At 40.1% G+C, this 14899-nt stretch overlaps 1 protein-coding gene across 1 annotated transcript in view; it reads left to right on the forward strand.

Annotated features, from left to right (window-relative positions):
• Nucleotides 1-339: 339 nt before the first annotated feature.
• LOC140277505 (uncharacterized) overlaps nt 340-14899 on the forward strand; it is a 48903-nt gene continuing 34343 nt past the window's right edge. The window contains exons 1-9 of the mRNA XM_072372575.1: nt 340-469; nt 8425-9084; nt 9901-9945; nt 10290-10409; nt 11461-11499; nt 11595-11648; nt 11725-11778; nt 13817-13924; nt 14023-14076. Coding sequence (XP_072228676.1) covers nt 374-469; nt 8425-9084; nt 9901-9945; nt 10290-10409; nt 11461-11499; nt 11595-11648; nt 11725-11778; nt 13817-13924; nt 14023-14076 — 1230 coding nt within the window. The 5' untranslated portion in view covers nt 340-373. The remainder of the gene's footprint in view (nt 470-8424; nt 9085-9900; nt 9946-10289; nt 10410-11460; nt 11500-11594; nt 11649-11724; nt 11779-13816; nt 13925-14022; nt 14077-14899) is intronic.

Below are 14899 nucleotides of genomic sequence, written 5' to 3' on the forward strand. Positions count from 1 at the left end.
TGAATGTGTTTACCGAAGAGCATCTGATGCTTGCTGAGTATAAAATGGAGTAAATAGATTTGAATATCATTCACTGTGAAATTCGAACTGGACCACATTTTGCAAACATTTTTAGTAGTTTCTGCTCCTGTTCCTGTTATGTCACCCTTTTTCAGCATTCATGCAGGCCACCCTGAGGCTATATTGGCTTTGCTTTAGTCTTTCTCTATTCCATTAACTATGTAAGATGCACTGTTGGGTGCTGGGTGTGTAATCAGAAAGTGTGTGGGTGTGTCTGCTGGGAGCTGGATCAGCCTCCTGTGCAGGGGTCTGTCTGTGGGTACAAGGTGAACAGAGCTGAAGAGCAGTCAGACCTGCACTGTCTCCTGCAGTCATGCTCTACCATGTGGGATGGTACTTGCTGCTGGGAAGCCTGTTGCTGGATTTAAAGGGGTTGCATGTGCAAGGTCAAAGACAACGGAATGGAAAGGTACTACCTTCTGTAACTCCACACACACATACTTTTTCTGATGCAAAGTAAGGTGTGCAACACTTTTCAGCTCTGAATTAGCACTCAGTATGGAAGTGTTTTTACATGGCCGTTTGATGCTTTTTCATTCTTTTGATTGTAATTTAAGACTTGAATTAAAAGATTGCACTTGATGTGGTTTTTAGTTTTAAGTCAACCTGAAAAAAGTGCTCTGTGGGTAGGGATGCTGTTGACTAAATCCTGCTTATTTTTCCAACAAAGTGAAGAAAAATGCAATTTTGAAAACCTACTTCTTACTAAATTTAAACTATGTGGTTTCTTAAACAAATCATCTCTCAAACAAAAGATGAATAGATTGTGGTGCTGTTCAAGAAAAGCTGTTTTAAAGAACTTTTAAAGATGGCTTTCACTGCCAACTAACTGATATATGAATGTATCACATTGCATGCATATACAATGTCACATAACTCAGTGGGATTATTATTTTCAACCAGCTATTCACATGATGAATAATATCACTGGTTCCACTGACTCTTAAACAGCATTTTTTACCTAAAAAGCACATTTAAGACAATGCGAGTTGAACCAAAAGGCTAAACAATAGAAAATAAACTATAATAAAAAAGAATAACATTCAAAGAAAAAACAAAAAAGAAAAAAAAACTTGAAAAGCACAACAGCTGAAATCATTAAAGTTAACCAAAAAGCGATTAAATTTAGATTAAAACAGTGAATAAAGTGTAAAACTCAAGTCAGAAAAGGTGGTTTTAAGGTCTGAGCAGATATTTTATGAATCTTTGAGTCATTGCACGTGTTAGAAGACGCGAGATCATCTTTATTCCTGTCTTGATCTTGGAACAATTTGGAGCACTTGGTGAGATGACGTAAAGGTTTCTCCAGGTAAGCTGGGGTGAGCTCATTTAGAGCATCCAAAAAAAACGCATTAAAATCTTAAAAATAATCCTGCAACAAACGGAAATCTAGTGGATGAGATTCATGGATGATTCATGTTTTCTTGATCTTGTTAAAAGACAAAGTGGCTGCATCTTGTATCAGCTGCAGAAACAAAGGAAGGACTGATCTATACTCACATTTGAGGAAATAAAACAAACAGCAAAAAAGTTTGCCATTACAATTGATCTGATCAGTTTGTTCAATTTAAATGAGCCGCCAAAGATTCCAGGTTTTACAAAAGATCATTTTCAGTTCCTCTCATTGCCCTGCGACACTCAAAGGTAAAGGTCTTTCCCTTCATGGTCCTACTGGATACGAAAGGACCACCACAGTCGATTTGGTTGATGCTTTGCTCACAAGTAACAGTGGCATTTCTAACATGGGTGGTCCTTTCAGGGATGCAATCCCTGACCACGATGGTCTTAGTGCCAGACTTGACCTGCTGAGCCAGTGAGCGCCACTGAGTCACACGCTAACTTGTTTTCACATGATATCCCTAATGAACACACGTCGTCGCATAAAGACATTTATAAAAAAACACCCACAGGTCTGAGCATGCATGCATATAGTGATTGATCTGCCAAACAGTGTGCTGTGCTTTGTCTTCAACACCTCAAACAGTGCAAGTGTGGCTGGAATTTTAAGGCACACGAACACAGCGTCTCTTCTCCTTTTTCTCCTTTGCTTGAATTTTCTGGCCTCTATGTTTATCACATCTTACTGTACCTCATGAATCATGACGGCGCTCCCGTCACGATTCCCTAGACATCAGAACTCTGTCATTTTGAAATGTTCCAGGCCAAGTTACCTACTGCTGTTTGCAAGACCCAGCCAGTCTGAGGGTGTCTGCATACCTGTGTCTGGGCGAGATTTACGGACCTTGCCGTTTGATTAGCCCTTTGTAGGAGCAAGTGTTCATTGTCTTTCTGTGTGTGTGTGAGTGCGTGTGCATGTGCGGTGGTGATAGCACTTTGGCCTGCAGCACTTTTGTCAGTCTGAAAGGCCTCTTGAGATCTCACTGCATTCATGAGAGAGGATCTGTCAGCTCCACAAGAAGCTCCTGTGGAGATTTGTGCTGATGGAAGGACACTGTGATTAGTAATAACCATTAATCTAGGCCAGGTGTGCCCTGTCAACACCTGCTCTGTTTACTGTATTTTTCTGTGCTTGTTGAAAGCCATATTAAGATGTTATTAGGATCTTTATTTTAAAACATCACTAATGAACTCCTGTAAATAATTAATACATCAGATGTGATTCAACAAATTTTCCCAACAACATCACACCAGCTGCATTGCCATGCAATATTGCTGTAACTGACACAATGTTAAAACAAGATGGATTAGACAGAGTCGAGTCCCTGCATGCAGGCCCAGTAGCTGTCCTGAAGGTTGAAATAAAACACTGAAAAACAAATGCAGGCACACTGTCAAGGCTGTAATACATCAATGGCAAAATATGAAGTAGTCACGAAACAGAAAGGTTTATATTTATTGGACTTTTGTCCATGCTGCCCAGGATGACTCCTAAAGTAGTTTATTTCAGTGGGACATCAGCTTCAGGACTGATTAAAGTGAAGGACATTTTGATGCACTATGTTACTACTATGTTATTACAGTATCTGTTTTAACACAAGCCACTATTGTCTCCCTAATCCTGACCGTAGTTTTTAATGCCCAACCTTAAGCAAGTAGTTATAATGTGTGAAACAGCCAGAAAATATGTGACTAAGGAAACATTTCAAAGCAAAACATTACTTTGAAACATCAGTAGCTGGAACAGGAGTCAAAATCAACTTTTTTGGCTTGACAGTTGTGTGCATAGCTCCAAATGCAGATGTTTAATGGGATGCAGCAGTCCTTTTGTGACTACGTCACCAAATGAGGTGACAATGTGTTCTTGTTTGGAGTATTTTTAATTTCAAGTAACAAAAAAAACCTCAGCAAAAGTCATTTCCATGTGCACTTGTCAGCTGATTGATGACGTTTTTCCATGAGACTTTGCTGTAATACACACTTCTGTTGCACAGCAGTAAAAGTGTTGTTAGGCGACAAAGACATAAACAGACACACACTTTGAGCAGACAGCATGTTAGCTTGCTTGAGGCTTTTGTTCCAGAGTCTTTAGAAAGACAGCAAGTGTAAACACTGTACTGGCACATGATCTAAATCTCTGAATTAGTTGCAGATTATTAGAGTTTTGACAGGATGATAACTCTGATGATGATAAGCTAGTTTCTTAGTGTCTAACTGTCCTTGCATGTACAACAGTGATATTCAGGATAGAGAAACGTAATTGTCTACAAGCCTCCCTACTTACCTGGTGCTACAGACTAATCTCAGTGGGGCAGGTACGAATGCGGCATGTGCCATGAAAAAATGTGCCTTTGAGCAGCTAACAGGCTAGACTGTGAGCCGTAGGAGGTGGCTTTTTGCAGAATTGTGTGCTACCCGGGTGCTCCTGCAAAAGATTTAGAAAAGTGTTTTTTTTATTCTTTACCCTGTTTTGTGGCATTCAAGCCCACTGGTTCCCACTAAAGACTTGAATTTTTAAGAACCGTCCACAACTTTCTAGTTTGAGCCGTGCACTTTAGTTTTCTGCAACTATTACTCATACTGGAGAAAATAGTGCATTTTGTGGGCTATTTTCAGTTGTGGTTTTTACACTTAGGCACTCAGCTCAGTTTTTCCAGCAGCAGGATTGTCTATGTGTGAATGTGAGTCAGTTCATGATTATTAATCCACTGTTTTTTTCTTTTGGACAGTAATGGCTGTTAACCACTTTTATCATATAACACCCAGTTTTAATAAGACTTTCTTAACAGTCATGTGGATGGGGCGTGTCGTTACCTTTTCCACTGTGTCTGACCTTCCTTTATGCCAGAAATAGTAGGCTTCATGTGCACATAGTTAAATGATGTCCAAAGTTGTTCAGGTTGTTGTTAATTACAAAAGTGTTAACTGTCCATCATTATGAGTCAACAGGGCAGGGGTTTCTAACATATCCATGGTCGTAGGTTCGCTGTAACTGAAAATAGATCCGGTCTCTCGTGATGAACACATGAAGTTTGCACATGTACCTCATGAAGATTTCCTTAGTGTGCCACCTTTTGTCCCTTTATCTCTTCCAGATTATAATAATCAAATATATACGATGGTGTCATAAATATATATATATATATATATATATTTTTTTTTTTGTGAAAACTTTCAGCATTTGATGGCGTATGGCTCCTGTCTGACTAGCCAACATATCATAATACTCTTAACTGATTATGGCCTGGGCTGGTGTTCATAGAAATACCTCAGAGACTGGGGTAGAGATAAGACGACGGAACGGTGTTGACCAGAGGAGATCAAGTGTCAGCTTATCAACAGGGGCTGGTTGCCTAAATGTTGCTTGAGAAAAGAAAGAGAGAAAGGGCCTTTGTTGTCATTTGGGGCACTGCGTTTGGTCTCCTGCCCATCTCAGACCCTCACTGTAGACCGGCTGGGCTCCACTGCACACAAGGTATTGAAGACTGACTAATATATTAGAGTTGATGAAATAAAACCACTTTTAATCAATTTTATCTGTGTTGGTGAAATGTTTGGTCATACATTTATCAGACAATTAGAGCATGCTCAACTGATTTTTGCCTTGACAAATGCCTGTTAAGAAAATAAGGAAACCTAAGATCCTCTCTGTAATAATGCATAAAAATGGCCTATAACTTGATTTTCATTCAAATAAACATATTATATAGTTTTATATGTTAAACTGGCTGTGATGCAACTATCCAAAAACAGTCCATGGACCACCTCAGTATGGCTGCAAGTCCATAAATGAAAAAAAAACAAATGACAACAAAAAAAGATAAAGAATGGAAACAGGTATTTTTAAATGAATCTTGAGAGGACTGAAAAAAGTCTTTACTGCCATTTCAGTTGGTTCCTGCAAAAAACGCTGTTTATACCTTGATTGGAGTAAAACTGAACTGAAGATGTCTGGTGACTTTAAGATTAATGCTTAAAATGGGCTGAGTGTGGGTGGGGTTGATTATTTCCTAAGTCTCCACCCCTCAAAACACGGCTGAGAAAAGAGCCACTGTGCTTAAACCAACAGCTATTTTGACCAAATCATTATACATCTTAATAAGATCTAAGAAAATGGTGTCAGATTCAAAAATAAAATGGCATAATATGCCTCCTTATAGCTCCTTTCGCTCCCATCTGCACTGTCCAGGTCTGCTTTGGTTTTAAAGGGATATTTGGGTTTCTCTGAAGTAGAGTTATGTGACAACGATCACCTTAACTAAAGCTAAATGCTACTTGGAAGGGAAAAACAAGAGAACTACATGTTTCATCATCTAAAACAACTCAGCAGTTTGGGCAAATGCTGTATTGTGTTGTATCTGCATCAGTTATATGGAGCGGATTCGTATAACACCGTCCATGTTGCAACATGGTGTTGCAACCATGACTATTTTGTAATGCAGCTTGGGACTGTGTTGCTGGACGCTCTGCGGTTAAAGTGCAGCGATAATTGTCTGATGGAGAAGAGACATAGTGTTAAAAAAAACAAACCCACAATGCTATGAAATCTTTGAGGTCTGAGGTTTTTTTTCGATCGTGAACACTTGGCTCCTCTTGTGACACCGTTCTGAGTAACTTTTAGTTTAAACTCACCGCTTAGGAAACCTGCTTCTCTAGACTAAGAGCCCGCTGACTGCTGTCTTCTGCTACTTTCATGTTTGCACACTTTACTGTAGTGTTTTATGCCCAAAAACAAAACATGCACAGCAATCTTGCCTTTTGTTTTTTCTGTCCTCCTGCTCCCCATATGCCTCACATGCACTTAAGTGCTCTCCATTTCAGCCCATTAGGGCCATCAAACTAAATTTACAGCCCTTTGGTCCCTTTCCCTTTAGAGGCCTCTCTCACTATGACACCATGCCCTGAGGGCCAACATTTTGGTGTTTTGACGACCAGTATGGGAGCATGCCTGGATCGTGGTGTCTTCTGTTAAGTTTGGACCGTGTGCACTGTCGCCTCAGGATACCACAGAAACTGATATGTTTGCCTTTAAAACTACAGAGCAGCTATATTTTCATATGAGTAACTTCTCATTGTGGCAACAGACAAAACTTGGGGCAAAAGAGTTGGGTCAGGACAGGAAAAGGGAGTGCGAGTTGTCATGATTCAACTGAAACCAATGCAATCTGAAAAAAGGAATTGCAAGTTGTTTGAGTCGTTTCGTTGTTATATTGCTTTCAGTTGTCAGGAAATAGTTGCTAGAAAAGGTTATAAAGAAGTTAAGAAGATCAAACGTCACCCAGATGTCAGCTGAAGGATAACAGGGGTGCAGGGCTTTCACAGGAATATGAATGCTTGGTTGCTTGGTTGAGTGTAGATTTTAAAGCCAATCAACAAGAAAAGAGGCTCCAAAAGGTAAAGTAAGTACAATAAGCATACGCTTACTGGAAGTTCTCGCTGGTTTGTCTCCAGTGGGGAACATCGTTTTAAACCACTGAATTTTTCATTAGAGACCACATGTTCAAGTGGCTCTGGCATGAATGAACTTAAACAGAATCAGTTGCGGTGGACTAACTGCCTTCAGTGGTAACTGCCTTGAAAGGACATGACAGCTGATGGAATTAAACCAGATGGTGCCCACAACCTCAGGAAGGTCTAAAGAAAATAATTTTCCTTCATTAAGGTGAAGGTAAAGTTTAGTATTTCCTCCTTCTGAAAACTTTCCAGATACAGGCTTTATTTTGAAAACAGCTAAAATTGTTTACTGGTTACTCATTTTCAGGTTCAAAGTTTATATTCTCCCACGGGTAGTATTATATTTCCATTGGTCTGTTTGATTTATGAGTGTGGTAAGAAGAATACCAAAATGAACAATGCCAGTATTCAAGATACCTTTAATACAATTCATCACCGTAATGAAGAATCAAACACAAGGCAAAGCAGGTTTATTTGTAAAGCACAATTCAAAGTGCTTTACAACTACATAAAATCACAAGAAGGCAAATAAAATCATTCCATAAAGCATAAAAATGAATTGATTAAATTAAAGCAAAGAGTGCAGATAAAACACCTTCAGTTGTCATATGCACAGCTAAATAGAACCGTTTTCAGCCTGGATTTAAACATTGTCAGAGCTGAGGCCTGTCTCACATCTTCTGGAGGACTGTTTCAGACTTTAGGAGCATAAAGCTGAAAGGCAGCCTCACCTTGTTTAGTCCTGACTCTGGGCACCAGCAAGAGACCCCTCCCTGAGGTTCTCAGAGTCCCAATTGGTTCATATGGTTCTTACATGTCAGAGATGTACTTTGGCTAGACCATGAAGAGACTTGTACATGAGCAGAACTGTTTTAAAGTCTATTCTCTGAGCGACAGGAAGCCAGTGCAGAGACCTGAGCACTGGACTAATATGGTCGTATGGTCAGTTTATTGTAATATAAATAAAAATCACAGCAACGCTGGAAAACCAAGAAAATGAAACACAAAAAAAAACACCTGAGAGAATTAACAAAACTGAACTGTACAAAACTCGGGGGTAACAACATGGAACCACGGAAAACCCATGGGCCTAGAGACAATGAAGACGGCGACACAGTGTGGATCTGACAAAGACTGAAAGGACTTGGAGACTAAATACTGTGGGGAGAGTGATTAGTGATAGGCTACAGCTGATGGAAACTAACACGGGCGACAGGAGTGGAACTGGTGACTGACAGGAGGGAACTGAGGAAAACAGGAAATGGCAAGACTAAACTAAACAGACTAAACTCATAAGAAACTAGACAACCAGAAAAATACAAAATAACACGGATCATGGCACTAAGTCTGGTTTAGACACTATTCCTTTGATTCTGGCCATGTTTTTTAGATGGTAAAAGACTATTTATACCACATACAGCTGTTGATATCAGATCATGACAGACACAAGAAAACACATTTAGGAATAATGGGCCTTGAATAGGACCTAATTCTTGTTCCGTCTCTTTGCAGAAAGCATTCCTGCGACGAGGGAGTTCTCGAGGGGATGGGACCATCCCTTCCAGACCCAATCGAAAAGGCTCAGTAGGCCGCGGAGACGTCTTTGTGGTGGATGAGGACACTGAGTTGTTGGATCCTATCTTCCAAAATGGCGGTCAAGAGAACCCTCAGCTTACACCTTCCAGGAATGTTAATGGAAGCCAGAAGGGAAAGCCTGTACCGTCTAAAGATTTAGAGGAGAACATTACCACAGAGAAGAAAACAGATTCCAGTGGGAGGATTTCATCACTGTTTCCTAAAAAACCTTCAGATGATATAATTGACCTGGACACTGGAAGTTCCTCTAAGAAGCCCTCGGTGGGAATTCCTCTGCCTCCTAAGATCCCTTTAAGTCCCAGAACATCCACAGATTCCAACAAACCAAGAGAAGAAACAGAAGAGGAGACCAGAACAGTTTCACCTATACCTCCTGGGATCCCCGTCACCACACAGAGCACAACACAGTTTGATCATAGAACCAAGCATGAAGGTAAAGGCAAACAACCAGACAAAGAACGCCCTGGGATTGTTACCATTGTGTCCAGAGATGGAAACCTGGTCCTAGGCTCAGATGGCAAAACGTACAGGCTGCAGAGAGGTCCATCTGGACGTATGGGTCCCCCAGGACAGGAAGTAAGTTTGTCTATTCAATTGTTGTGCTTTGATGCTGTCAATGTATGTTGGGAAAAATGAGGGTAAAGAAAATAACCATTAGGTTGCTCTCCATTATACATTATTGTAAAAAAAAAAAGACATTTTTCATTGGCTAGAAAAGGTCAAAACAACAATTTGGTCTTTACATGTATCATATCATCCTGCAGATGAATGTGAGAAAAGACAGCTTTTAGAATTAAAAGAGTGTGATCAGTGTTTATGCTTTACAGCTTACAAGAGCTGTTCTTCATCAGCTGCCATCTGAATCTTATCAGCGGCGGTTATGCTGCTCAGACATATGTTGATTCACATGTCTTTGAAGCTGTCATGTGAGAGCTGCATACATGAGAGCCTCAGCCGTTTGTCATAGCATTACTTAATATGACCATCTGAACTTCTGACTGAAGACCCATTCAGACGAGCATGATGTGTTCATGTAGACGGACGGCGTATTTAGTGTAAGAGGTGGGTCATTACAGGGACTGCAGGGCAGACGGAACCAAAAGCAGACAGCACATGTGGTTACATCTTGAGTCACACTGCCATAAAAGCCACAGGATCAGTCAGCACGATTAGTGTGATTGGAGTCGGCTGTCGAGACCAGGAGGGAACGGGCCTTATTGGCTTCCATCCCCTTATTTACAGCACAGGATCTCATGTTTTCCGGTTAATCAATGCAAAAGTCATGATCATATCCTGATAACTAAAGCATCAAATATGCTTTTCTCTACATTACGTCTTCATCCTCATTGTAGATAGTATTCTAAGTTTCATTGAAAGTTACTTTTCCCACAGGGCTGTCCCGGTGAGCCTGGCCTCCCTGGGTTCAAAGGTGATAAGGTAACAAAAGCCTTTTAAACACATGCTAGTGTTAAAACGCTCATATTATGTTTATTTACAGGTTCATCATTTTATTTGTTGTTTTTGATATGCAAAATTAATCAGGCAGGCATTGTGGAAACACATTTACTTTAAACCTATGTCTGCTTTGTACACTTCTAAAATAGCAGCTGAAGTGGAATTTTGTTTTAAACCCCAAACTCCTCCAAGAAATTGTAATATCTACCAATCTTTACCGAAGTTTATTCATGCCGGAGCTGCAGTTTTGTATGAACTCACGTCTAAGAAGTGATGCTAATGCTAATGCTAATGCTGATGTACAACATCAATTTAAACCGGCACAGGGCAAGATTGGTGCTGAAGGGAGATATGGAACAAGGGGGCTCCGTGGACCTCCTGGACCACCAGGTTTACCAACCCTCTACCTGTGGAAGAACACCGCTGAGGAATGGGCTGCTTTCCAGGTACAGAGCACGTCATCTCATCTGAAATCCCCTTCTTTCTAATCTTTTATCTTGGGGAAAAAAGGACCAAAGCTATAATATTTAGGATACTGAATTGAAACATTCGGAAATTGTGATTCCAGAAGCCTCATAGGGGTTTTATGATGGGATATTAGGAGTTTTTTTTGGCTATTTTTTTTCTATTTGCTATTTAGAAGCTCTTCTTACTAAAAAGAATGTAGCAGGTAATACAGACCATAACATTTCAGCCTCCTAAACCAGATATTTCTTATTGTAATGTGGGCTCCCATGCATAACATTTGAGGCAAAGAAAAGAATTTGCAGCAGGTAGGATGGTCTTTCTCATAAGGAGGCTATGAGAAAGCCCCCCCCCATAGGCTATATTTGCCTCAATAAGATTAAACTGATCTCGTAATTGCACTGCAAGACTTTTGGATCGGGTTGGACAACTTTTGAGTTCAGCTTGAGGTAATTCTAAATCTTGGTAAGCTAGCAGAACTGTTGGTGTTCCTTCAAACATCAAGTCATCAAGGCCTTAGAGAACTCTTTCTTCTAGCTTTTAGTCACTGGAAAATGCATTGTCACTTATCTAAAAGACACACAGGACATAATTAGATAGTTTTCCAAACTCACATCTTAAATGGACACATACGACTGCCGGACTATACATAAAACCTTAAGCCCCACAGATTGTGTGCATGCAAGCTGATGCATTATCCTCATCTGTTTTACCTCTCTGCACTGGTCACAGCTGTGGGTTGTATAATACGCATACACACAGCAAGATGAAGAACTTCAAGTCCAATATTGAACAAAGATGACTGAAACAAAAAGTCTGTTAGTGGTTTACAAAGACGATTTGTTACCATATGTGCTTTGAACTATATACAGACAACCTATCATTCATATACTTACCGTCCTTCTGAATGAGGGTCAGTGACAGAGCAAGGGCAGATTTTATCTGCAGAAACTATAGAGTTAAATGAAACAATGATAGTAATTATGAATTCCAGAATCTGTAGGTTTCACTGTGTTTCTGTTCCTCTTGCAGCAAACCAACGTTTACCAGTTACTGTGTGCAGGATGGCCTGTAAGTATGCCGTGATGATTTTCTTTTCTGGGTCTGAGTTTGTTCTTTTTTTATCCGGTGAACCTGAGGCTGGTTTATTCTTTGTGAGCTTGCAGAGTAAAGAAGGTCCCACAGGACCACCTGGAGAGATGGGAAAGCCTGGCAGAGAGGTTAGATATGGGTTCTATTCACAATTGAATAACACAATGATGAGAATACGTTTCATTTTGGTATCCTCTTTATCAGGGGCCACCCGGTGAACCTGGGGAAAGAGGACAGCCAGGGATGCCAGGAGAGATGGTATGTTTCCTGACCCAGAAATGTTATTCACATGCAAATAAGATGTTTAAAAGCCACAAATCTCAATCTTCTAAAACCAAGATCATTCCATAAAATCCAACTTTGGGTAGCAGTGAAATGCCTGGAGGCAAGCATATCGTAATAAGTTGTGTGATAAAATGAGATGTCGTGAGATTCTTTATTTTAATGGTAAATTTTCCCACTTCCTCAAAATGTTTCTTAAATCTTATGTATTTATGAATGATAAAACCACAGATTTTAGTTCTGCTTCTTCTGCCCATTCTCTGAATCTTAATGATACCTTAAAACGGTCAGAAAATAATACTCTAAATATATCTAAATCTTTAGGGCATCTTTTTATGCTAATTTCCTTTTGGTTTAATCAGACATACTTGTTGTCACTGGTTACTTTGGCATGTTGATCTTAGCTTGAAAATGTCTTTTTGGGGTGCTGAACAATGCTTTTCCATTTGGTATTTAATGAAGATGTTGGATTGAGTTTGGTGTAATAAAGCTGGCAGAGAGGAGTGGGAATTAAAGACGTTCTGCATGACACTCCCAATGATGTAACCACTCTTACGACTGGAAAAGTAACTGAAAGTAGTTCTGTTGCTAAGTTGGGAACGTTCATATTTTCTTGTTGTAAATTAGATCAGACTGACGCACTTAAATCAGAGTTTCAGACTGCTCATTGTGTCACTTCAGGAGTTTCACATCGTCTGCTCGGGGCCTCTCTCTTGGTCACTCATTGTTTATTGCTGATTTAGATTGAAGTTGAACAACTCTTGACTGAATGTGTTTTGTTGAATCGTGGAGGTAAATTTAGCTGTTTTACATCTAACTGAAAAATCATCTCAAAATACATAAACAGAGCCTGTATGGTCTGTGGCTGTATGGAAACCAACGCCATCTATTACAGTATGTGAGGTCTCAGCTGGGTGATGAGAAACAGTTTGGTTTGGCATAGCAGGAGCCACTCGGCCACCTTTGGTCTGTGTTACAATTAAACCCATGTGGCAGAGGACACAGATCCATTTCTTTGTGTTCTCTTGTGTTTGAGTGACGGCGTAGTCCAAATGAACGAAAAGCACATCGTATACATCTTATAGATAATATGACAATATTACCACCATTATTATAACTGTGACTCAATGTAAGTCTGCACATGTTTTCTGTCTGTCATCAGGCAGATGAGGATCACAAGTTTTGAGACAGTGTGTTGTTCATGCACCTGTGTGATAAACAGCTTCGACGGTGGAGAGGGACAGTTAAAACTTCACATTCAAACTGTAGCTTTCCAAGTGGGATTTCTCTACATTAAAACCATAGAAGGTTGAGCAGAGAAACATTGATTATCTCTTTACAAAAGCAGCTAAGTTGCAGCCCCTTTGCCAACTTCTTGAAAAGCTAGACGATGATGGCTAGATGACCAAAACAGTAGTTGTCTCAAGTATCCATCTCAAGCTGCAAAATACTGACAAGTGTGATATCATAGAGAGGTGTCAGAACACGCTTGTTGGACTTTGGGCTTTGAAGCTGCAGACTGGTCAGAGTGTGTATGATATAACTGCTGAAAATGTCAGGCATCAGTTTTATGGATATTTATGGATAAGGATATTAATTTTTTGAATTAGCTCTATATGAATTAATTGGATTATGATTACAATGAATTGAATTCCAATTGGCTTGAATTGGACTATATTATTTGTGCCTTGAGATGACAATTGTTGTAATCTGGCGCTATATAAATAAAATTGAATTGAATTGAATCAGTTTGAGAACTGGATCACAGAGCATTGGAAGAAGGTGGAGTTCAACGTCTCAAGTTAATCAAGTATTTCCCCCAGAAAACAAGCCTGACACCTGGGGACCAAAGGTGGGACATTACAGGATGTAGAGTAACTTTGCAGTGAGGATCCGGGCTAACATCTGGTGTCTGATATCAGAGGAGTCCTTTCTGAGCTCTCTGAGTTTTAGCTCAGAAACAGAGACCTTAGACGGGTGATCTTAATATGGACTGCTATATTTTGTCTCACAGGGTGATCGAGGTCCCTGGGGCCCTCCAGGACGAGCTGGGACCCCAGGGAGAGATGGAGAAAATGGAGAAGATGGTCAACCCGGGTCACCTGGTGTCCCTGGTTCACAGGTGGGCATATTCTGTTTGTTAATTGTGAAACTGTCTATTGGTAGCAGTATGGGCCTTGTGTTTTTCATCTGTTGAAATCTTTCCATCTTCTGTCTCAGGGCCAGTGGGGATACAGGGGAGAACGAGGGTCCAAAGGGGAAAAAGGTGATGAGGTGAGAATAAAGCAACACAGCTGCTACTGTAAGAGCGGAAAATGACAGCATGATGTATTTACTAGCAGGCCTAAAAAGCTATCTACAGCAGATGAACAGTATCAGAAAGTGATCTTTTAGAAATCAGAAAAGAAAAAAGGACCTGAGAGATGCATCTGGACCTTCAGTTGATCCATCATGGTTAAATAACCACTTTCTTTTGATAATATGTCTCCCACAAACAGGGGGATAACACCTGAATCAGTTTTTCTCTGGCCTTCCCAGGACAGAAATGTTTTTAGAGGCCAAGTTTCTGTGACATCAGGCGGTTTTCTAAGGTTGTTTATGGGACATATAACATTTTAAAGCTGGCCTGTACAATGTTCAGTTCAGTGAGTTTTTCAATATGTGCCTCAATTAAATAAAATAGTTGTATAATAATAGTAAAACAAATAGTATTTACTCAGTCTAACAGCACCTGCATGTGACTGGATGTCAGAATGAGTTCATCTTTGTTTACCCATTCAGTCCCTTTCAAATTCAAATTCAACAGATCCCCGCATTTTTTCGCACAAATGCATAATGAGTTTATTGCAAATTTTCCGCAAAAATGGTAAAAATAATTGGCTTTTTTATGGACTGCTAACTCCCACCTGCAGGTGGCAGTATTTCTTACTTGTACAACACTGCTGCTTCAGCCTTACTTGATGTCAAGTTATAGTCCGTGATCGATATGGCGGGTAACAAAAAGTCACATTTATCGTCATATGACATATGACATATGGCAAAGCAGTATCCCTCGGTTCTCCATGAGAGGGGGGAAATTATTTTGCACACCTTGCAA

This window comes from Leuresthes tenuis, unplaced genomic scaffold (assembly GCF_036924035.1).
Source record: "Leuresthes tenuis unplaced genomic scaffold, fLeuTen1.0.hap1 SCAF_19, whole genome shotgun sequence".
Taxonomy (NCBI): Eukaryota; Metazoa; Chordata; class Actinopteri; order Atheriniformes; family Atherinopsidae; genus Leuresthes; species Leuresthes tenuis.